At 40.2% G+C, this 25,699-nt stretch overlaps 1 protein-coding gene across 4 annotated transcripts in view; it reads left to right on the top strand.

Annotated features, from left to right (window-relative positions):
- The window catches only part of MCC (MCC regulator of WNT signaling pathway), a 218,623-nt gene that overhangs the window by 108,111 nt on the left and 84,813 nt on the right, over positions 1–25,699 (top strand). The window contains exon 1 of one of the 4 annotated variants that reach the window (XM_072140787.1): positions 4,950–5,128. The exons of the other annotated variants lie outside the window; for them this stretch is intronic. Within the exon in view, the coding sequence (XP_071996888.1) occupies positions 5,117–5,128 (12 nt within the window). The 5' untranslated portion in view covers positions 4,950–5,116. Of the gene's footprint in view, positions 1–4,949; positions 5,129–25,699 lie in introns of those variants that run through there. 4 annotated transcript variants of the gene reach the window in all.

Here is a 25,699-nt window from a genome sequence, read left to right as displayed (position 1 = left end):
TAGGGGCTACTGCTGGGTGGGACTGGGCAGAATGCGATGAGTTAAACAGGTGCACCAGCAGACACGGGCCCGCCTATGATGCACCAATAAGCCAATTTGCATAAAAATTGGCTTATTGTGTTTTAGGTATTTCTGGTATTTATCTAAGGATTAAGAGAATCCTTTAGCATCATCAGATTATGTAGCAAACGAGCGATAACTCGATCAATGACATTGTGCTTGGAGATGTCTTTTGTACTTTCCTGTGATGTGTATAAATTATTGGATGCAATAATATCATTGTACTTTTCTTACATGTAATAGTATCTGTCAGAATTATCGAAATTGATACAGGTCACACTTACAGGAGTGGTCAATGTCTTGCAGTTCCTGTAATATGCAGCTCGTGTGATCATGAACATGAAACCAGCCCTTGGCCAATATACTGCCAGGCTAATGGACGATTTCAGGAATTACTGGTGTCAGCAAAAGCCATTTTCACTATAATGTATTATATCATTCTGCCAGAAATGCTGGTAATGCAGGCGCAGTGCAGGCAATGTTTAGTAACTTGCATTGCTGATGCGTTGAGAAAACGTATTAGAGCGTTTCTTCTAACCGTCCGGGTACTCCTCCCACTTGTTCCAAATTTTATGTAGTTTTCTATTTGTCTTAAAGGGGTTCTACTACAAACAAAAGTTAGGCCATATCAACAGGATAGGGCCTAATTTGCTGATCAGTGGGGTCTCGTGATGAGACCCCCACAGATAACAAAAACGAGGGGTCTGACAATTGGATTTTCAAAATTCTGTGCGGTCATGGAAACAAAGATTATCAATAAATTGTAATTCCAGAACCCTTACGGCTGATCATTGCAGCCTGGGCCTGAAAGAAAGCATCCAGAGGTCATAGTGGGCAGAGACGTCCGTCTGTAACTAGGGGTCATCTGTAAATTGAGTCTCCTTAAGTCATGGAACGCCTGTACACTAGTTCCCCTGATGAGGAAGATGCTAAATGATTCCATATTATGTCTGAGCACTAAATTAGAGTTTAGGGAATTTTAATTTTTTTTTTACGGTATATCAATTTCTGGAGTCAGGAGGCAAATTTTCATGTATTTATGAATATAACACTACAAATAACGAAATAAAGACATCTTACAAAGGAGTAGGGACCCGTGTGTTATCCTGTTCTTACACTGCTACATTTTACTGTATGCTTATAACTATGGACTAATGGACTGAGCTGTAACTCTGTGATGTCTCTGTGTGATGAGAGGGATTGGATTGAGCTCACGTTGCCTTCCATATGAATCTGATACTAAAATGCTTTTTCCTCCCTGACATTTTTCTTTAGTGCTAAGGAAGAGGGAAGTAAACTGGGAAATGCCAGACATACTTCTTTGTCCGGAGTTACTATTGTCACAATTTTTTTTCTTTCCTCTGGATTATTGACTTGTGGCCAGATTCTGCTGTTATGTCCTGACCTCAGCCTCGTGCTCTGCTGTCCACAATGTAAATAGTAGTAGGAGCTCTCCTGCTAAACCTACTCCATATACAGGGAAACAAACTATTGTGGTCATTGGAAAGGGCCCGTGGCTCGTTTGTCTTAATATATAACTAAAGATTTAAAGCAAATTGATTTTATTTCAGAAATGAATAGAGCCGGATGATGATACACATCATTAAAGGGGTTTTCCTACAAAAGACAATTCTAACATCTCAATCTCCTAGTGATGTTAACACAATAAAGATCATTTTAACCTTTTACTTTACAGTGTTACTCAGTTTTATTGCTGTTTTAGCTCCTATCACTTCATGGGCTGCTCAGTACAAAATCCCAGAGTGTGGACTCTCTATGCAGACACATTACAATCCAGCTAGTTCTGTGGGGTGACAATGTGGTTAGATTACCAGGGTACAGGTATATATGAACTTTTATCTGGCTACTGACATTGTACTTAACACACTGACACATAGAAGGAGAGATAAGACAGATCAGAGATGAGATGCTTAAGATTATACAGAGGCTGTCAGACTTTTAGTGCGCAGTCACATGGTGCATTTTGGTTGCGTTTTCATTGCATTTTGAAATGCATTACAACAGCTGAGGAGAGGTGATTTGCTTAATTACATTGCTGTTAACATGTTTGTTTACAATCCGCAATGTAAATGTGATAACACATGCATTAACAATTTATTTACATTTGCGTTTTGTAAATGCATTGTTAGCACATGTGTTAACATCACATTTACACAGCGTTTTGTAAACACAAATGTTAACAGTAATATAATTGGATGAATCGCCCCTCTTCAGCTTTTGTATTGCGTTTCAAAACACAACTAAAACAAACCATGTGACTGCGCCCTAACACTGTCACACTATGAGCTCCGTGCAGGGGGCATGGCTACAGGCACAGAGCAAAGAGACAGAAATATAAGAAAGTTGTCTTCATGGGAATATCCCTTTAAGGAAAGCAGCTTCTCTGCCCATTTTTCTGCTCCTGCTTTCTCCTTTGGTGAGCAGTGTATCTGAAGTCCTGTACACAACTTGGAGAAAAGGACATGAGTCTAATGATTAACTCTTACTTCTGTTCTGTAATGAGATTCTACCAACCAGAGACTTTCTGTCTTCTACTTAATACTCCTCCTCTTATCCTCACTCATTTATCACAGCCTCGCCCCCTCCCCCTCCTCTGCTTACGTCAGCTCATCATGTAAAAATTACATACCTGATGGCAGGTTCCCTTTTAAAGGGGTATAATTAATATTCAAATGGGTTTTCAAGATATAAGCTAAAATGTAATGGGTTATCTAAAATTTTGCTCATTTTAGCAGAAAAATGTTGTGGACAAAAACGATAATGAAAAATTTAATTGCTACTGCCTTATAATCACTCCTGCAACTTTGTCCCAGTGTAGTAGGCACATGAATGAAGATGGCTGCTGGTCACATGTCCACAACACAACTGCCTGGGCAGGTGATGTGATTATCACAATGTTTTGGCTGAAGTTGTTTACTTGTGGTGGGTGTGATGTTACGGGAGGGGACAGGGCCTATTAACATTAGGAGCAGAGCCATTAAAAAGCAGAAAAGCCTCAGATATCCGTGCTGATGGGTCAGCTCATGGAGAGGAGGAGAAAAATAAAATCTGCACACTGCAGGTCATACTTTTGTAGGGGGGATTTATCAGCCGCAGGTATGTGGTACTCCAGTAAAATATGTCATACATCCAGTATGGCCAGCGTTGTGGTGAAACCAGAGGTCACACTAACATTTTTTGCAGAAGGGAGTATTGTTAGCCGAGGAGCATGAACTTTACTTTTTCATTCTTTGTTTATTGCAGCCAATTGGAGGGTTCTAAAAAGTTATTTTTTGATCATTAATGTTGTCTCTTTATACCCTCTTGACAGAAAAGAAAAGGTAAATGTAGATATTTTTGCTAACATATTACCGTATTTTCCGGACTATAAGGCGCACTTAAAAGCATTGGATTTCCGTGGAAATCCAAAGTGCGCCTTATAGTCCGGTGCGCCCTATGTATGGCGCTGGGCACAGGGCAGCGGACCATACTTACATAGGTCCCCGCTACCGGAGATCTCCAGCGGGAGATCTGCTGTCTCCGGTAGCGGGGACCTATGTAAGTATGGTCCGCTGCCCTCCTCCACCTCCCCCTCACCTTCTCCGCCTCCCCCTCACCTTCTCCGCTCACCTTTCCCGCGTTCGGCGTCGCGTCTCGTCGCCGCGTCACGTCGCCGCGTCACGTCGGGTCTCCGCCACGCCCCCGGACCTCCGCCACGCCCCCGGCCGCCGGACCCCGCGCCTTATAGTCCGATGCGCCTTATATATGTAATTATTACATATATAAGGCGCATCGGACTAATGCGCCTTATAGTCCGGTGCGCCCTATAGGGCAGAAAATACGGTAAACAAGATAATATCACATGGTCATAAGTATTCAGACCCTTTGCTGTGACAATTATATTTAACTTACATGCTGTCTATTTCCTTCTGATCCTCTTTGTGATGGTTCTACTCCATCATTGGAGTCCACTTGTGTTTAATTAAACTGATTGGACTTGATTAGTAAAGTCTATATCAGACCTGCATGCAGACAGTGCATGTCAGAGCACATGAGAAACAATAGGTCTAAGGAACTGCCCAAGGAACTCAAGAGAATGAGAGAATTGTGGCAAGGCACAGATCTTGCAAAGATTACAAAATAATTTCTGCAGCAGTCTAGGCTCTAGGACCACAGTGGCCTCCATAATCCCTAAATGGAAGAAGTTTGGGATGATCACAACTCTTACTCGACTTGGCAGTCCAACCAAACTAAACAACCATGGGAGTAGAGCCTTGGTGAGGTAAAGAGGAACCTCAAGATCACTGTGGCTGAGCTCCAGAGGTGCAGTAGGGAGATGGGAGAAAGTCCCACAAAGTCAACTATCACTGCAGCCTCCAGCAGTCAGGACTTTATGGCAGAGTGAGCCGACAATAGACCTATAAAAGCAGCGAGATTATTAGAATGGCCTTGAATGAACACTACAATCTTTGCTGTATTTTCCTTGCATTACTTAACCCCTTACCAATGGTACGTCACACGTCGGCTCCCAATGTATGGAGAGGGCTCACAGGCTTATTATTGGTGGTCAACTGAAGAGAGGATAGTTTATCTCCAGGTATTAGACAATTATTGTGAACCTGACTTTCACTGCTTTCCCTTTTGTTTGTATTGTGTATATACTTACCAGTAAGCGCAGTGATTCCATCCCCGGGAGCAGCTGTCACCCTCTTTTACTAGGACAGAAAGGAGGCAGTGACTCAGATGCACTGGTTTCCCGCAGCACAGACTATATATGCTGTTGACAGTATGTAAGGTTAGGCTGCCATTATTAAGATTCAGGGTGGGACTTCTCAGATTTCCTTTTAGGAAGTTGGCTGTTGGGTGTCTGTGTTAAAAACGGATTGCTTCATTCAGCGTCACCCAGACTAGAAGTGTACAGAGGAGCAAAGCACAGGGAGAAAGTTCTGTCAGCGTCTTCTCGCTCCGGCTGGAGAGCTGCACAATATTTGGGAAAACATTGTGTTTATGATCTTGGGGAAACAGTTTTTGAATATAAGGATTAATTCAGACCTACATGAAGCCCAAGGTAAGTGTTAAATATCAGGTATATTCATATATAGTCACAGCCATGGAAAGTTACCATGACCAGAACCTCTGTAGTAGAGAGCAGAGTGTCAGCAGCAATGTAAGAAAATAGGATATGTGTGTGTTTAATTATCTAGTTTTTTTATAGCTTTTTAGTGGGTTTCTGTTTAAATAAAAAATACAGTGGAAAATTCTGGCTCAATTTCTAGTTTATTAAGTATTGCACATGTTTTAAATTAACTTTTTATGTTTAATTACTTTTGTATAAAATATTGCGGTGAGTGATGTACAACACCCCTACTGCAGACACATGTGACTGCTGTGCCTGAGACATTATATAGTCGCCAGTATACCTTTATCAGAACACGTACATTTATAGAGGATGTTCTAGCGTTACCCACTGCCCGTTGGGTGATTGGGTCATTGGGACCTCACTGGTTGTTATATTATCTACAAGATGTTGTAGGATTTGTAAGATTTTGTCTTCCTGTGGTTTAGAATTTTGTTTGTGATTTCTTCATGAGCATGGTTCATAGAGAATTGTATCTTCTGCCTGTTATGAATTGTCCCGCAAAAGTGTAATCCAGAATCTTATCTGGATAAGGGGCTTGTCTTCTCAATGCGGGGGCTCATTTGAGGATGTATCACTGCATCTTGAAGAAGTTCAATTTAGCTTTTTCTCTATTGATCTATTTCCTATCTATCCATCTAGCCATCCTTCCTTCTTCCCTCCATCTCTCCAAAAGATATGCTGGAAAAACAAAACTCTGGTTATACTCGAGTAAAAATAGAATAATCATTTTGGGGGACAAGGAGCTGGTGAGCTATATACTGGCTGAAGGCTGTGACCAATGCATTTCCCACCCTAGGCTTATACTTGAGTCAAAAGGTTTTCCCAGTTTTTTGTGTTTTAAAATTGGTTACCTCTGCTTATACTCTGGTCTGCTTATTCTTGAGTATATACAGTAACTAGAGATGATTTGGGCATGTATATTTCAGATACTCACTGGACTGTATGTAAATACTATGTTATTGGTCATTAGGCTGTTAGTATAGAATGATAGTTTTGTTGTGTATCTATACACAGGAATGGAGTTATGTCAGTAATTTGCAGGTTTATTACACGCCTGAGGTTTCGCCTCCTGGAAATGACCTTTTCGGTTTAGTTTATTAGGGAATGGTATTTTCCGTCACCATATGTTTATTATCCTATAATCTGGGAGCAATCTTCATAATGACATGCAAAGGTTCAGATTTTATGTGTCATTTACTGTCATGTCATGTAGCTCTGGTACTTTGAGTAGGTGCAATTTATTGTCTTGTAAAAGTAATGGTATTGAATTTACCTGGAACAACAACGGACCTGAAATAAGTGAAGCGTCCTAGGCCTCATTAAAATGATTTCATTGCTTCCATTTGCAAATATATATTTTTAGAAATTCCCCTAATAAAAACATGTTTTTCAGATGGTAATGGACTTTTAATGATCTGTTTTTTTGCAATATTTTATTAATGAATTTTTTATACATGTTTTATTATATTGTAATATATGTGTATTTGGTAATTGATAAGGTATTTTAAAGTAATTATTATTTGGAATGGTTTTCCGTTATTGAACCTACTGAGTTGCTATGTAAGAATCTTATTGAAGCAATGCAAATACTATAATTGTTGGCGACCCACCATTGTGTTATTTCTTAGAAAATTAGACCGTGCGCTACCTAGATTTCACAGACCGACGACAGTTTCTGGAAAAGGACTCTGAGCATCATAGAGTTTTACGATGCACGGATTCCCTGTTGAACAGCAGCGCCAAAATGTCATTGTATATCACGACCTTAGTGCTGTGATGGGTTCTTGAAATCTGGCCAGTGCACGGTCTGTTTTTAACAAACCAACCACAGTGATGTACCGCCGGACTAAAGGCGTCTGTATCTCTGAGCTCTGTGCAGTCTGGTAGGATGCGATTCCTCTGTTCCATGTTCTAATGGGGCCTTGGAGATGGTAGCGGGATCTTGGTACTAATGAAAACAAGGGGTTAATTTTGATGTGTTTTTTTGTTGTGACAGGATCATGTCAGTAACTCGGCATATAAATTATCGTAATCGCTAAAAAAAAAGAGAAACTTTATTATTGACATCCCCACTGATCTGCAGCATAAGATAAGGCTTGCAATATACATCATATTTATTAGACAATGCATTTAGCATTGAGGTTCTTTTGTGAAAAAAAAACAAACTACTAGTTTTAATCTAGCAACCAATGACTCGTTCCTGAATTTTCCTGAGTTTTTTATATTTGCTAATACTATTGATTTGTGAAAAGTTTGCTATCAAAATCAAGGATGGTAAACCAGCACCACTTATAAAACCAATCCTGATAGTCAGGATCACAGGCTGTTACACTGTCAGTGGTATAAGAGGCAGGGCCCCATGGCAGAACTCTCAATGGAGCTCCCCTAACCCCTCAGAAAATATACATATTTGTATGCTTACACATTTATACACTGATGTGCACACATTTATGTACTGATATATACATTTATACACTTAAACAGATCTACCGCTGTCTGTAGCTGTATACTGTGGATTATGTTCTCTGACATGTACGTATTATACAGTACAATGTGAAGCGTAATATGTATAAAATGGTACACATTCTCCATTCTTTAAAGTGTCGGGTCGGATAAAAATAATTCTTTATATAGCGCACACAGATTACGCAGCACTGCTGCACAAAGCATGCCAAATTGGTCCCTGTCCCCATGGGGCTCATATTCTACCAGTATGTTTTTGGAGTGTAGGAGGAAACTGGAGGACCCGGAGAAAACCCACACAAACACGGAGAGAACATACAAACTCTTTGTAGATGTTGACCTGGATGGGACGCAAACCCAGGACTCTAGCGCTGCAAGGCAGAATGTCAGGGCCCCCTAATACAATGGGCCCCAAAGTGGCTGCTACTGCTGTAGTTAGGTCCCTGTACACAGTCTCCTCTTGTCCCCTGCTCTCTCAATACCTCCCCTCCCTTTGGCTGATGTAATCTCAAAGCAGCAGAGGAAGTTTCAGCACACAGTGGGAGAGGGATATGCTCCTTACAGAGTAACAGCCTGTATGTAAAAGTTGATTTTAGAAGAAAGGAGGCCCCTTCTTTATCATGCTTGATTCTGATGATACCCTGTTTCCCTCGATAAGACACCCACCCCCATGAAAATAAGATCTTGTGAAATTTTACTCAAGCTAAGGTAACATACACACAGTCCGCAGCCGGGTGGGCATGCCATTGTGCGTTGGCAAGGAGGAGGAGGTGACCCCTCCCCCCTCCATAGCGGAAAAAGTTGCACGGCCCGCACACACACGGAAAGATAGAGCATGCACCGTACTGCCACCGGGCTGCCCACAGACGGCTGTCTAAATGTACCCTTAGAAATATAAGACCCCCCACTTAAAATAAGACTTAGTTGTAGTTATTGCTACAGCTCCCAGCACACCATACTTTAGCATTAGATCATTCAGATACTGCAAAAGATTGTGACATGAGCAAAGAATTCAAGAGATAAAAGCACAGACTGTTGTGTTGCAAATTCGCTGTGAACAGGATATCTGGACAAGTAGGGCTCATTGCAAGAAAGTGTTAGCACATGAGAGATTATGGCCAATGATTGTAATGGAAATTGAGTCACAAGAAATTCCACATGAAATTTGTGATTTGGAGAGTTATAAGGACATTCCATAAGATGATGATATGACTGTCACAGAATAAATGTTACTTTTTTTCATAAATTCTTGATGGAATTCAGAGTTTGGAGAGTTATAAGGATGTTATAAAAGTTGATGATATGATGGTCTTTAAATTAAAAATATTGCTTTTAGTTCATAAATAATGCGGTCGCACAATAATGAGATTATTGTACATGGTAAAAGAGTCTCGAGAAATTCTTGATCGGCTGGTTACGTTGATGTTTGTGATGACACGACTACAGTGAGTTAATAATGTAAATTTTTTTGTTCAACAATAAATATAAATTTTTCTTCATGGAAAAAATAGAACACCCCCTGAAAATAAGACCTAGTGTGTTTTGGGAGCAAAAGTTATTAAAAGATTTTTTTTTTTTTTTTTTCGGGGAAACTGGGTATCTTACTTTAAATGCTACAGAGTAACAAGTGCGTTCATTCTGCACTGTATCCAGCCATTAGGTGAGGCGCACACTTGTTTGTCCCTATTTGACCTGTTACATGCACCATATGGTGATAGAAGGAAAGGGCTTAACATAGAGATAATTGATCCCTTTGCTAACTGAATGACGTATAACACGTGTGATGGGAATAAGCGGAGGGTCAGGGCCTGTCCAATGTAAAGATCAACCTATTTTGGTCAATTTTCTTTTGTAACAGGCAGCAGAATCAGTCATTGTGTGGAGAACGAATGTCACCAACTGTGACTTGTCTTTAGTCAAGTAGCGGAGACATTCCAAATGTATTTTATACATGAAGATATTTGCTTGATTCCTGATTATTGGCAAAACATACCTTCTACTAAATGTAAGCGCTTGTGCTTGCTTGAGCTCTGTAAAAATACTGTAGAGCCCTATCTAAAAATTATCAGCACATATAGTTTCTAGCACATAAGATCAAGTAGGAAAATAAAGTTTACAGGTTACCCTCCCCCCTCGTTCCTATTCTTGCTTGTTTTTGCTTCCCTGGCAGTCATTTTATCTCACCTGCGGATGACACACCGATGTAGACAACTGTCCATGGGACTGTTATTTACATCTCATATAACTACACACGTTGTGGCCTTAGGTGATCTGTGGGAAAACTTTTGGGATTTCTGCAATGCTTATGGAATTGGGCCCATAACTATATATTTTACATGTGCGTGTAAGCGCTAGCTTGCATCCAATAATGAAGAGTGCTCACTCCTCCCGGCCATGTGCTCATCCGGGATAAAGTCCGGGTGACTGTCTAAATGCACCCTTTAAGAAGTTTGTGTTTTGTACAGTAAAGATTGTCTACCAGATTGTTTGTTGGTTAATGCGTTGAGCTTTATTCCAGCTTCAGCGAGCAAAGTGTTGAGACCGCTGCACAGAAGTCCATAAGTGTCTCCCATGTGCAGATCCTTGAGCTCTTGTGCATCCTCAACATGTCATCTGTTTGTTGTGTGACGTGTTTGTAATAAATGGGTAATGTGAATGGGTTATAGAAGGTCAGATCTAGAGATTTAGTCCAAAACTATGACCTGTCGTCATAATCCTTTCCCTACAATTCTTCATGTCCGCTCTTCGAGAATGGATTTTCTTAGGATATTTCATTTTCATATAATGTTGTCTGGAAATAATCCACCGTAGAGACTACACACCGCTCTGCAGTGCACATGAACCGCTGTCAGGTTGTACGTTTTAATAAGCTTCTGTTCTTCCATGGGAACCCACACCAAGCAATTTATCCTGATAAGAAGATGACATGACAAAGAAACGGGCATGTTCAGGTCATGGAAGCCACAGCAAAGCTTTGTTATAACTCCTATGGGTGATTGGAAGGGATGTTTTCTTATCAGTTCTGTCTCCCTGGGCTAGTTACACAGTCTGAATGAGATGTGGGGAAGATATAAGTTGAGCTATTTCCAACAAAAGTCAAACGTATGGAAAGAAACCGTTGTCGTTATACCAGTGTATCAACCTTATTATGGCTCCTGTTATATATTGCTTGAGAATATTCTGGAGGGGAGCTAGATAAGATATAAAGCAAATCTAGCATCAAGCATGATAAACGAGCAGCACTTACTCATAGATCCAGGCACCGTGACTGTAGTAATCTTCTTTTGTTTGTTATCCATGGACTGCTTCCTTCTAAAATCTACTTTCGCTTCAAATTCTGCTAATGAGCCAAAAGGGTTCTGGGGGGTGTTACCAAAGCCCCTCCATACTCTGTCTTCATAGGCTTACACTGGGGGGGAGGAGCACTTCCCACTCCCATGGTGTGAGATTACATGGAGCAGGGGAAGGGTGAGACAGTGTAACAGCCCATGAGGCTATAGCAAAAAGGGTTCTGGTAATCGAATACATTCAAGGTCTGAGAACATGGGGGATCTGATGAGGTACTTAGTACCTCCGTCGGACCCCTTGTCGCTTCCTGAGATCAGTAAAGCAGATGGCCGCGCAGACTAGGTACCTCAGACCCCATTGGACCCCCATACTCATAATCTATGGGGGTCTCATCACTGTGACCCCAACCGATCAGCAAGTTAGGCTTGTTAGCAGGGGTGTAAGTAGGAGGCCAATGATTTTGGCCTCTTAGGTCAAGGCAACTTTAGGAAGAGTTGTGACACCTCAATATGGATTAGATGTTGGGTTGCACCAGAGTTTGTGTTGTGTGTATAGTCACCTTAGTTCTTCTTGACCCGGCTGGTGGCATCTTAGCTACTCTTAAAAGCAATGGGACGGATCTGTTGAAATATAACATGTAAAACTGTTCTACCTCCTGACATCTGTGGCGAGGGGAGGGCTGAGACACCCCATATAAATAAGAGGGTCAACCTGTCCCTCTGTCTATGATATGTTTTTGTTGTCTAATAGCATAAAATTAGAAGTCATAAACCCCAAATGTTTCTGCCCCAAAGCATTTCTGCCTCTGCTAAAAGGATGTTACCCCTGGAGCATAATAAACCTTGGCGTGATGTGATGTTATCACTGGTTCTATAATAACCGATATTAAGAGTAATAATAGGAGAACTGATCCCCCTGCTGAGAGTCAGGAGTGAAGTGTGGAGTGGCTTTTCTATAGTTGTTTTTCTCTTTATGTGCCATGTCATTTTGTGCTGTTTTTTTCCTGAGCAGGTAATGATATTCACCAGGTTCATTCAGTTCAGCAGACGCCCTATGTTGCATACAGGGTTTTTTTCTTTAGTTTTTCTGTCTTCATATCAAATGTGATCTTCTGGGATTTTGAACAAACGACTGGAGTTTATTACCAGAAGGTTTTCTCTGCCTACGGGCAAACGAATCTCTAGAAGTAAAACAACAGGAGCTGAAAAATGACTAGCAGCCGAAACTACATGACAAGCGGGGAGCGCCGCTGCATATATAAACGCTTTGTGGAGGATCATATAAAATATCTCTGATGCTTGTGCTTATTCAAGTGCCATTTGCTTTCGTCTGTTGCTTAACTTTTTTTTTTTTTTAAATATGTTCCTAAACTAAAAAGACTACTACTTCATTAAGAAATTCTCTTTAGTTTGTAAAGAAACTGCAATGTGCCCCTTGGTTACAATGTTACTTTTACTTTGCTGTGGCAAACCTGGCTACCAGATTGAAAAGAAGTCTCCCTCTCTCCTCCCCTGTTTGTTACACAGCTCTGAGTGAGGGTTGACCCTTTCTGCTCTCTCCCTGGCTGTAGTATGCTATAAGCAGTATTTTCAAAGATCAAGCTGAAAGTGAAGGGGTTGATCCTCCCTTCTTAGAGCTGTTTAACCAAACACAGGGAGATTAGATGTGTGCTAATGGCGCCTCCATAGACACACACTGTACTGGCAGGAATACAAATCTCTATGGGAGGAAGGATTTTGTAAATTAAGTATAGTAAGAAAATGTTTACCACGTCCCTCCCCCAACGCAATATAAAAATTACTTCAAAAGAAGGTGACGCTTTAACGGGAACCTGTCCGCAGTTATTGACCTAATAAACCGCTACCAGTATGTTGCCAAGCAGATTGTGTATCTTTCATGACCCAGTGTGGTGGCATCATCCAGAAAATTTATTTTAAAGTGAGATGTAAACTGGTTGTATAAAGTCTAGGTTAATGCTCTCACTTCCTCAGAAAGCCCCTTTCACTGTAATTGAAGGTCCTGCATCCAGAGACATCACTAACAGATCTCCTGGAGTCCGTTCCATGATGTCAATCACAGAGGAGGAGGCGATCAGAGCTTCCCAACTTGATTTCAGTGTTAAACTCTCCTCCTCTTTGACTTTATACCACCCACTTACATTTCACTTCAAAATTGATTTTCTGGATGATGTCACCACCCTGGGACATGAAAGAAACAAAAACTAGAAGGTGCTGCGTTGTTTGACAATATAATGGTGCTGGTTTATTGGGCCAATTGCTGATGACCGGTTACCTTTTAGGTTAAATTGGAAATGAGTATTAAATAATGTGCTTGTGTTTTTACTCCCTGATAAATCATTATGTAAAACGCAGGCATACACGTTATTATCACACATTCTAAGACAACCTGTGCTGATAGATTGCTATAGTGTAAAGCCAGAGGGACAAATCTGGGCTTCCCCACTATTAGGCCCTATTCACACGAGTGAGCGTGATTTGTCCAACACTCATCGTGCTCGCAGTGTGTGCTTACTGGAACGTTCTGCCTGAATGCTACAAACTGGCACTGAATGGATATGCTGAGTACAGTTCCTGATGCTCCAGCTAGCACACACTGCAAGCGCAATGTGTCCACTGTGTCAGTGTGTAAGAGGCCAGAAGGTAATTTATTGTACATTGTCCATTCACCTTCTGTTTTAAGAGTAACACAAGTGTAAACTTTACTTTATCTCTTGCATTGATTGGTCGGTATAGGAACTGCAGAAGCCTATGGCCTCCTCCTTGTGTCCTTTTCAAATATATGAAAATGCCCATCACTTGGCTTAGCGACGCCCCCTGCTCCTCTACAGCCAATCCCGAGTGTTGGGAGTTATTCATATATTTGAAAAAGACACATGGAGGAGCGGTTTCCCAAGGGTGGGAGGGGGGACTGCTCCTCTATAGCCACTCCCAGGGGACATGGCAATGAAAACTACTATATTACATATCTTTTTTTCTGTAAAACCAAATTTTAGTACAAAAACTCTTGGCAGTTTATGTACTATGCTCTGTGGGGACTGGGGGTTTTAAAAATGGGTCCTGATGACAGGTTCTCTTTAAACTTCCTATTTATTTTCTTTGCTTGCTTTTGTGCAGTAAAAAATATATTATTTGCAGTAGTCTTTACAGAAAAAATGCCTAGTTGGTGTTGGGGGGGGGGGGGGCGCTTGCTTAGTCATTGACCTCTCTTAGTTCATACTTAACCCATTATAGACCAAGGGTCCAGGTCAACATGTGCTGTTCTTTAACCCCTTAACGCTCTGCGCCGTAGCTCTACGGCGCAGAGGTATAAGGGATGTATGAAGAGGGCTCACGAGCTGAGTCCTTTTCATACAAAGGTGGGGGTTTTTGCAAAATGCATAAAACCCCCACCGCTAATAACCGCGGTCGCGGCTATTAACCCCCCCGTTGCCGCCGGCAAAGTCGCCGGCGGCATTTAAAAGACGGCGGCGCGCGGGCGCCGCCATCTTTTTTTCGATCGCCACGCCCCCGAACGTCATCGGGGGGCGGCGATCAGTTGCCATGGTAGCCTCGTGTCTTCTTTTGACACGAGGCTATCTGGCAGCTGCAGATTCGTTACAATGAGCCAGTGGCTCATTGTAATGAATGTGCTGCAAAAATGCCATATATTGCAATACAGAAGTATTGCAGTATATGGTAGCAGCGATCTGACCATCTAGGGTTAATGTACCCTAGATGGTCTAAAAGATAGTGAAAAAAAAAAGTTTAAAAAATAAAAAAAATTAATAAAATATTAAAAGTTCAAATCACCCCCCTTTCCCTAGAATGGATATAAAACATAACAAACAGTAAAAATCACAGACATATTAGGTATCGCCGCGTCCCAAAATGCCCGATCTATCAAAATATAAAAACGGTTACGGCCGGCGGTGACCTCCGAGGCGGGAAATGGCGCCCAAATGTCCAAAATGCGACTTTTACACCTTTTTACATAACATAAAAAATGAAATAAAAAATGATCAAAATATCGCACAGACCTCAAAATGGAAGCAATGAAAACGTCGCCTCATTTCGCAAAAAATGACACCTCACACATCTCCGTGCGCCAAAGTATGAAAAAGTTATTAGCGTCAGAAGATGGCAAAATTTTTTTTTTCTTTTTTGTACACATTCGTTTAATTTTTGAAAATGTATTAAAACACAATAAAACCTATATAAATTTGGTATCACCGCGATCGCACCGAACCAAAGAATAAAGTAGGCGTGTTATTTGGAGCGAAGAGTGAAAGTCGTAAAAACTGAGCCCACAAGAACGTGACGCACGTGACGTTTTTTTTCAATTTTTCCACATTTGGAATTTTTTTTCAGCTACGCAGTACACGGCATGTTAAAATAAATAACATCACGGGAAAGTAAAATTTGTTACGCACAAAATAAGCCCTCACACAGGTCTGTACACGTAAAAATGAAAAAGTTATGGATTTTTGAAGTTGGAGAGCGAGAAATCGGCCGAAAAACCCTGCGTCCTTAAGGGGTTAAATGATGATATATTAGGATTACCTTTACATATCACAACATTACTCTGTTTTACACATGACGTATGAGATTTGATAGGATAGTTTAATTGTGTTTTTGTTTATTGAATTATTAGACCGATTTAATAAATTTGAGAAAAATATAGGTTTTAAAAAAAAATGTTTTCCCTCAAAAATAAATGTTCAGTGTCAATCCATGACCCTGCACCAGGTTTAGCTACATATTAAGAGGATGCATATACTTTTCCTGCAGTTCCTTCTCTAGTCTAACTTCAGCTTACTGTTACTTTGCCAGTTTATACCTCCGGTTCTGTGGCCCCTTGAAACGCCAATCCTGGTGTGATATTATATGTATTGCTAGGTATCACGGTACAAAAGATATAGCCATCTGACCTGTGCTTTTAGTACATATACGGCCACATGGCAGTCTGAAGGGGTTAAATGGGAACTATTGTGAATCCCTTACGATTCCACAGGCCGTGTTCACTCGTTCAGATTTTTCAAGCCAAAAGCAGGCATGGATCATAATGGGCGAGAACATATCATTTAGGAATGCTGGGATACTGGGAATGTTCCTGAAAATTGGCCTGAAAATCTAATGTAATGGACGCAGTAGCCATTTTTTACACATGACTAATTACAGACTGATTGATTTGATATTCTATGACTTTTACATAGACGTATGGCTAGAGTCTGGGCAGTTTCTATCCTCAGACTAGAAATTATCAGACCACAGTCTAAAGAAAAAGATGATTACACAAATGTATTAGTTTCCATGATAAATATATAGGTTTCATCCAATCTTTAAAAAAAAAAAAAATTGGTGTCTGCATTTCCCACTTTGAACATTATGCAAAAATGTGTTGCTATGTAGCTTTAAACGGTGTTACTGTTCTTGATTCTCATTTCCATTTTTAGTTTGGGTAGTGACTCTCCTGCCACCCATATTAATTACAAATTACCTTCTAGGGGGACGAGCTGAATGCTGTGATATCACTACAGAGACGAGGTGCAGGGACTGTATCCTGGCGTTATGTGTGCCAGAGATTTAGTGGCTGGCCGAGCTTTTAATACGGTCTTTATTACTAGTAATCAATGCCCTGTGGCCACAAGTCGAATCTGGTGAATTCAAAGTAGAGACAAAATGTTGGTAACTTGTTTACACCCAGATGTTCAACGCTTATTCACTACATTGACTGAAATAATTACTAGATGGCAGAACAGTGAAAAACAGGTCTATACGTGTGCCTGGCGTCATCTTCTATGTACGGTTAAGGAAATAATATAATATGGAAATAATAATTATATATATATGTGTATAGAACCATAATATTCTGTGCCTCTTCACGTATCTTGGGTACATATACAGACAAAGTAAGACAGTACAGGGTTATAACATAAGATGAAACAATAGGAATTCCATGTCCTTTAAGTGTTGATTGAAAACTAAATGAAGTGAAGAATGGATGGAAGATGGTTTAGGTTCATATGAAAAAATGTACATTTTGTTAATGTATTTAGTTTAATTTCTTTTAGAACATTTTAAAGGGGTTTGCCCACGAAAGAAAATTCTCAAGTTTCAACCCACTAGTGATGTTTACACAATAAAGATCATTTTTAACCCATCACTTTACAATTTTACAGTTAGAACTTATCTGCCTGTAGCTTGTAGTTATCCACATGATGTGATGTGTTTGCCGGCAGGATGTCAGTGTGTGTGAGCTCATCCTGGAATGCAGGGAAGGGGGGACTAGAGGCAGAGAAGCAGAGGGTGAAGCATCAGGCAAGATGCCTACCCTAGAGAAGATACCGCGTTGGAAACCAGGGGCAACTGCAATTGTGTACACCAGAACTGATAGAGACGGGTTGGAATTAATATTTGTGAAATGCTGTATTTTTGTTAACGACATTGAATTAGAGACTGTGTTATTTTGTTATCCTGAGTACATTTAAGGCTAAGTCCATACAGGGTGACTCCACTGCTGATTTTCTGGAGAGTTCACAGAGCTATGCCTTTCTTAATTTGGAGTGTTTTATGTAAATTTATTTTCTTTTTTTGGAGAGGATGGCATCATAGATAGACTTTCTCCCAATAATTTTTTTTTCTCCTGAATTGTGAAAGGGATCTTGCTGTGTTATATACATTGCTTTAGTATTAGAGTATAAATAAACATTTGAAACATTTTTTTCATATCAGAAATTAATAACTAGGTGATTTATGTTAAACTTTGCAATATACTTCATTATGTCAAGCATCTTCTATTTGCCTATTTTCTGCTCCTTCTTCCTCCTGCAGTGAGCAGTGGATCTCAAGTTATGTACAGAGCAGATGGATATGGACAGGATGCCAATGCTTAACTTATACCGAGAGAATGTTTCATTTGTGAATTATTCAGCCCAGAGTTATGTCATTAGACACATTATCAAGTCCTTTATCTAAACTGTTTAAATAAGTTGAAAAAGCTCACGCCAACAGATTTCTTTAATAATCTACCATGAAAATCAAGCATTATAAGCCTGAAACATCCTCTGCTGCTGATAGATTACATTAGGCAGAGGGAAGGGTGAAGTACTGATGGAGCAGAGAGGAGGGTGAGACATTGTAACAGCCTGTGAAGCCATCCATTTGAATAATTTTAAAAGAAAAGCAATCCTTGCATCACAAATAATTACCAAGAATATTACCAAAGTCTTGGTGCCTGGATTTATGAGTACATGGGCCTGATTGAACATGCTTGTGTTTCATGGTAGTGCTTGTGTGGTACCAATATAGCACTGAATTTTAGCAAGAGCCTTGATTATAGAGATGCTGAGACTAGCTATGGCAACCAGAATTACCCGCACTAGAGTATCACATATTTGTATATGTACATTATGTGTTGCATTATTATATGTACATTATTTTTAACATCATGCGTCTCATCATCAATTTTTTACTTTGAGGAGAAAAGGACAGAGTGTCATATGATATTTGTGCTGTGCTCCTCATCACTTCTGTCTTTTTTGTTTCTTTTTATATTTGTCTACTCATCCAGGTGGCGATAACCTTTTGTATTTACTAAATGTGTATCTGTGCTGCAGAAATGAGGATGCGCTGCTGTCTCCAGATGATCTCTGGCCTATGTGTACCCAACCTTCTCCGTTTGTCCTTGTCCCACAGAAGTTCCAGTAGCTAAGAAGATTATCCTAATGTGTTTCATGCAATTAATTTCTCCATGCGATCCCTTTGTGTTATTTACATTTGCTTTGTGGCTGGGGGCACGATGTCCTAGCCGATCTCTATAAATAGGATATATTTTATGGAGAATTAATTTGGCTGGTTGGCAGTGTTTCATCTAATGATGGGATAGAGGAACTCTAGTATGATTTATGCCTCAGTGTTTCATATTCCTCTCTGGACCTGTAATAATTTATAGCCAATTTGTTTATTTAATATGCATTAAAAGCTCTCACAAGAGTAAACTGAAATAAGAAGAAATATTCTTTACATTGTTCATTGGAGAAAATTGGAGGCATATAAAGATCTAGTGATAAATGTGCTCAGGATGAACTAGCATATAATAGAAGACCTCACATCAAAGCCTCTATTGGGATTGGTAAGGTAATATCCTGGATCCGTGGACATTGACTAGGAGCCGATCACAGATCTCCTAGCATAGCCATCATTGGTGAAAGTCATATCACACAGACATTTTTAGGCATGATTCTAAAACTAGGAATCCCCTACTCCATTTTCGTGAGTAATTAAGGAGGCGCTTGTTGTCTTTAGGTGCAATTGATCTATTCTAATGGTCTTTCATCACAATAGTCCTCTAAATGTATTCTTGGTGAAATGTAGTTTTATTAAATATACAGGGTTACCATAAAAGATTACTTCCTTTCTCCCATATTTTGGGGTACCTATAGACCAGCGTCTGAGCAGCGCTCCTGTAGACTTTCACTTGTGATACGTTCAGGGAGAACAATATTAGACATACAACTTGTTCTTCATAGAGTATTAAAATATAAGATCCTTTGACCACAGAGGAACATCATTCATCCCTAATAAGTTTAGTATTGTCAGTGGATCCAGACGGAACATTGCAAATATAACCAATTGAACATTCTTCCAAAAAACTGTACCGCACGCTGTTGAGTTATGTTTGCTATTTTATTTCCTCACGCTTCAGTAGATCCAAGAAAACAATCCCGAACACTGCCTATGGTTAGGTGTGACATGATCTAGAAGAAAACTCGGAAACTAGGCCAGTGACCTGGTATGAGAGGCACATGTGTGGCCAACTCTGTATTCACAAAAGTCACAAGATGGGACTTCAGGGGGGCCCCTTCGAAAATACTTATGACATATTCAAAGAAAATGTCATAAAATGTGATAAGTATAGAGAGCATTGCCGTATACCATGAACTATAGTGTTATGGTCGAGACATTAGGACCAAGTTGCCCCATGCATGATGTCCCATTCAGAGGAATATTCAGAAGATAATGCCAGATGTAACCTCTCCTATGCTGAGCTAGAGAACTTGGCATAAAGACGATGGTACAGCATAAATAATTAACATCTGCAATCTTGTGTATTAGACATTTTATGCGTCATGCTTCTCTGAAAGCCTGTGAAACCATTATATGGCATCAGATTATGTCTCGCTATATAACAGGCCATGTTTACTTATTACTATACGGAAAATGTATGCAATTATTTAGATTGCGCTCATCACATTCTGTTCATGTCTGAAATTAGAACAGCAATGGGAAGGCAACATGTGGTGCTGATAATTTCTTGAATATCAAATTCAGCAGCTGACTATGCGGGGGAAAGATTGTGTACACAAGTCATGCAATGTATCTGATCCTATCTGTGACTGTGCATTATATGCATTATACACAAAGCGAGTACCTTGTAGTTAACCCTACGTTGACACAAGTACAATGTGTGCACAAAAAATGATAAGCTTATATCATGAGACTATAAACAATAATAATTGATTTGACTCCAATAATGGTAAAATATCCTGATGCAAGAACTTGCCCCATTATGGCATTTGGACATCATCAAGTGGTTGTGTCCTCCTTGTAATTCCCCTCAGTGTGCCGTTCCCTACTATATACCTCCTTAGGGCTGACATTGATTTAAGAAGCTGTAGACAAGTTCTCTATGGTGACTTTAGACTCTTGACCAAAGAGAAGTGACCCACAAGGTGGGGTGACTAGAAATCGATCAAGTTTGGGTTGATTGTTATGGTTGCAGCCACTTTGGGGCTCAACACCATTGCACTAGCGTTCAGAATTCTTGGCCGTGCAAGATGTATCATTACTTGCAGCACCTCAATTACCCATTAAAACCTCAGCGGTATGGCTCTGAACCTAGTTATAAATATGCTTGTGATTAATATTTACAAATAAGTTTCTCTTGAAGGAAACATTTGATGCATCCGATTGTCCTAATTTAGCAAGTAACTGTATTAAAATGGTGAAGAATCATTTAGCAGCATTACTAGAGATATTAGTATTCTGCATTTTCACATGTGTGGAAATATATTAAAGTATCTCCTTAGTTGTGCCTCGGGAACCATAGTCAGGTCATGAAAACCCATGTGTACTGCTGCCAACTGGGACTGGATGGGACTAGGCCATGTAAATTGGGTAGTCCATTACTTTAGGCTGTAAAGACTTGGCTATGAAAAAATGGCTTCTGTATTCCCACTACTGTCCCTATGACTTTGTTTGGCACTTCTTCGCCATTTACCAGATGGGTCCTGACTTGATGGTTCCCCCTGTGTTTTTGCCGCAGGGCCTCCAAATTGAGGCAAGCATTCCCAGCATGGTTTTCCTTCATCACTTTATCTTAATAAGTCCTCAGCAGCTTTAATGTTAATGTGAGGTTTGTTGCTGCAGGCTATGGGACACAGCAACTGGATTTCTAGCCAACAGGGTGCTTGGCAGAAGGTTAAGAGTGCAAAATATAAAAAATTTAAGTCATCCTTATTATAATACCTGAGGCTTCAGGGCTAAGAATTGCTGAGATCATATAGAACTGATTGCAGATGAAGGATGGAATCAAATAGCAGTTGTTCAGAAAGTTTTCTTTACAGTAAAATATTTCCTGGACATTGACCTAACCCTCTGTGCTCTTTATTCAACACATATTATTTGGTCACATAAGACTGAAAGTGGTTGTCCATTTTCTGTAATTAATTGATAGTTTGTATAATGAAAAATACACAATTTACTTTTTTCTGATAGAAAATCTCTACACCTCTGCTTGCTGTCATCCTCTACGAAGCCTAGTTGTTTCCAGAGGATAGAAATCTGTCCGTGGTGAGGTGAGGTCACACAGGTGCAGGATTCGTTGGTATCCCATAGAGTAATCAGAGCCTTGTGATATAACGAGTTTTGCACCTGTGACATCACATGACCACGGACTGATTTCTATCCACAGGAAGTATTCAATTAAGCTACCTGTTGAATGACAGCATGCAGATATATAGAAAACAGTGGGGAATTGATACAGAAAGTATATTGGAAAATTATATTGTCCAGCGGCTCCTTCTATGTCGAAACTTCATTTTAAAATTCTTCAATTGTGGCTTCATTGTTTTGCATCTTGCTGGACCCAGGATTGACGTAAAGGGAGAAGGTTCCTATTGTTCCATATGAATGTTTATGCTCTGTAATGTAATATTATATATGTACCCTATGAGATGTAAAGTACTGATACTTCTATATAGATAAAATTATTATTATTATTAGGAAATGAGAAGGTGAGTGTAGTGTAGCAGGGGGCATTGTTATTTCGGTGGAGCTGGAGCACTGAGGTGCTCTGCTTATGCCCCCAAAAGCACTTGAACCTAATTTGCATATTTGAAAGTGATGTTTTGACATGGAAATAGAAGCAAAGGCGTGTCTTCTGCCTTTTCAAGCGTATAAGACTTTGGACAATGGTTGGTCTTATGGACACCAGCAGGTACCACCGAAGTAGCAAAGGTCAAGACAGTGGGATAGAGGAATGTTGGTTCTTTGTTAACTTATGGCATTTTCTCTGCTTTAAAAATGTTTGAATTTTCCAGTGGTGAACCTGCTGCGAATAACATTAACAGCGTAGTGGATGGTTTTTATGAATAAAATCCCATCTACGTACTTTGAAAAAACCTGAAGTGGAAAACTATTTCTGCTGTGGATTCTGGGCTTGGAATTTTACCTTTGCAAAGCTTGAGCTCTGCCCCCTACCGCAGGAAAATTGCTGAAAATCTTCAGTGCAATCCAGAGTCCAGCAGATGGTTTCTGCTGCAGTTGGAATGTCTGCTGCGGACAAATACTCAGCATTTCATCCACTGGTATTCCAGCTCCAAAAATTTGCATTTTGGAGCACTTTCTAAGCTTCCGTCAATGTTATTTTATACATAAAATCAGTTTTGAGCCTCATGTAGATTAGTTTCTCAGTACACCAGGGGTAAGAGCACCCCATATCTTCGTTCTTCACCAATGGTGCTAACGCCTGGTCTACCCTTAATGTCATCTACCCACAGTAGTGTGTTCGGCATTGCACAAATCTCTAGGTAGAACAGTGCAGATATTAGCTGCATTTCCCTAAATGGAGACATAAATGAGAAGCAGAAAAATGAGTGCTGTCTCTTTGATAAGATTTGTGTTTGGAGCAGAAAACATCAGTAGCTCAATTCAATGAGTGCAGATTTCCTTTGGATGAAAGTAATAAATTGTTTATCTGAGCTGTTCCCTTTTCTTGCTCCGCACTTCTACTGTGGTCTTACCGCAGGATGAATGCCGACTCGATTCTGTTTGCTTGTGAAACGTGACCCTCTGGCATTCTCAGAACTACAAGTAAGAAGATCTTTATTATTTAATACCACAATTATACAGCCAGCAGAAGAGCAGTCATAATGTTGAGGCCAAGCCATCCAAAGCTCTTTGTAAATATATACAACCCCTGCATCTGTGGAAAATAACATAAGATGAGACATTGTAGAGCATCTTACTACCAGAAATGGTAAGTACATCATTGTGACGTAGTAATAACCTGACCTGAAATCTCTTGCTTGTGCAAATATTGATGCGAAACTTGCCTTGTGGTCATGGTTTTGGAGGTGTTAGCCTCTCAACCCTTTTCTTTTTTTCTTTATTATTAGCGCATCTTCTAACACTACCCATGAGTATGGGGTAAAGATAGTATAGGACTAATGTGTCTTGGGGCTTATACAGACCAGTGAGTTTTCCGCTTTGTCTCGCATATGTTTCACAAAACTGGTATATGTTACAAACCTTGAACGCTTTATTGAAATGACCTATAAGAAATCTGGAGGGTGGAGAAGGGTCAGATTGGACTGTACCACCCATTGGTGGCTTGTGATGCTGTACCCGGACAGTTAATTTGTTGATGATCAGTTTCAGGTCGAGGGGACACTCCTGACGGTTATCTTACAACCTGTCACATGACTATGAGAAACAGGGAGTAAGGCTGAGCTTCTCGGGCACAAAAAGCAGATTTCTTCATAAGTGTCAACATTTTAATTATTACATGAGCCAAAAAGGAGCAAGAGAAGATAAAGGGAAAGAATCCTGTTTTTTTTCCCCTCGTGAATATATGGTGTTTATTGTTCCTTTAGGTCAGATTTAGATATGGAAAAACCTTTCAAGTTTTGTTTGTTTTCTGTGGGATACTTAAGTGAATGTTATGGTAAAAGGGGAATATGTAATTTTAGAATGAGACAGTGATTGGTGGTCCGCAAATTGAAAGAATATAACAACTTTTTTTTCTTCTTCAAAGAATATATCCAAAACACATTCTATGTTGCTTTAAATTGTGTAAATGTTGCTTGCTTAAAAATACATGTAAACATATGTTTTAGAGAGTTATTTGTTCTGTCCCTTTCTAAATAGGCCAAAAGAGCAGATGGAGGCTAAAACCACATTCTTAGCCTCCAATGGTAAAACGGGGGCCAAATAACATATGTACCTGAGATATCCCGGCACATATGGTAAACGTGCACCTGCTGGCACAGTTTAAAAACTGTTTTCATACAAGTAGAGAACTGTATTGCTTCAGTTCTGCAATTAATAAAAATGGGCATTCACATCAACTGACCCTCTTAATACGGTATGTTGTATCTTTGTGCCATAAAGGATTTGATGCAGCACACTCAACCCCATGGTCCCACACATTTGTGTTAGTCCAAGCTCCTGGCCACCAGTGGTTTGGCCTTCTGGATAGTAGCATGTTGTTTTTACATTAGAATATGCCTTTTTACGGTTTCATTAAAAAAAATCAAGCATGATAAACCAGGGACACTTACTACTTACAAATCCGTGACTGTGATAATCTTCTTATATTTATCCATGGCTTCCTTCCTTCTAAAATCCACTTTTATAATTCTGCTCATGAACCTGGGTTGTTACCCTAGCCCAGTGATGGCAAACGTTTTGGAGACAGAGTGCCCAAACTACAACCAAAATCCACTTATTTACCGTGAAGTGCCAACAAGGCATTTTATACAGTAACTTATTGCTACCTGTTCTTCCACATCTTTCAATTGTATCGGCCACCTGAGGCAACCAATACAGTTGAAATACGGAGGGCAAATTCAGTTTCTCTCCAGGGTCTCTTTGAACAGGAAGAATGTTGGGTCCAGCAGGAGGACCTCCAAAGATATTGCCGTTCTGTCAACACCTTCTCACTTTTCCCGCAGTTCCTAACAGCCAATGAAATGTCACTTTAAAATAGCGCTGAGAGCAGAATCTCTTAAGTTGCCTGGGACTCGGTGGATTTGGTCCTATTTGGTGAACTCTGTCCTGGGGTGATGGTCTGAGTGCCCACAGAAATGGCTCAGAGTGCCACCTCTGGCACCTGTGCCATAGGTTCGCCACCACTGCCCTAGCCCCGCTCTGATCTGGCTTTACAGGCTGTTACACTGTGTCGTCCTCCTCTTCCCCCTCATATCTTCCTGATCACTGCACAAGTGTTATGGGAGCAGGAGGAAGGGTGAGACTGTATAAGGGCGAGTCTGCAAAAAACATAGACATATGATATCTGTGTTCAGTCCATATTGTATCAGAATCCAATTTTTTCATCTGTGTATGTCATCTGTTTTTTGTTTTGTTTTTTCACAACCACAAAAAAAAGGATGGTTTTCAAATGTATTTTCTGCCCAGCTGGTTGCTTAGCAACTTTTGAGAAAAAATGGACTGCATAGGAATGTGATCC

The sequence above is a fragment of the Engystomops pustulosus genome, chromosome 1 (assembly GCF_040894005.1).
Source record: "Engystomops pustulosus chromosome 1, aEngPut4.maternal, whole genome shotgun sequence".
NCBI lineage: Eukaryota > Metazoa > Chordata > Amphibia > Anura > Leptodactylidae > Engystomops > Engystomops pustulosus.
The sequence above is the reverse complement of the archived record's forward strand: the minus strand, read 5'-3'. Positions and strand labels throughout refer to the sequence as shown.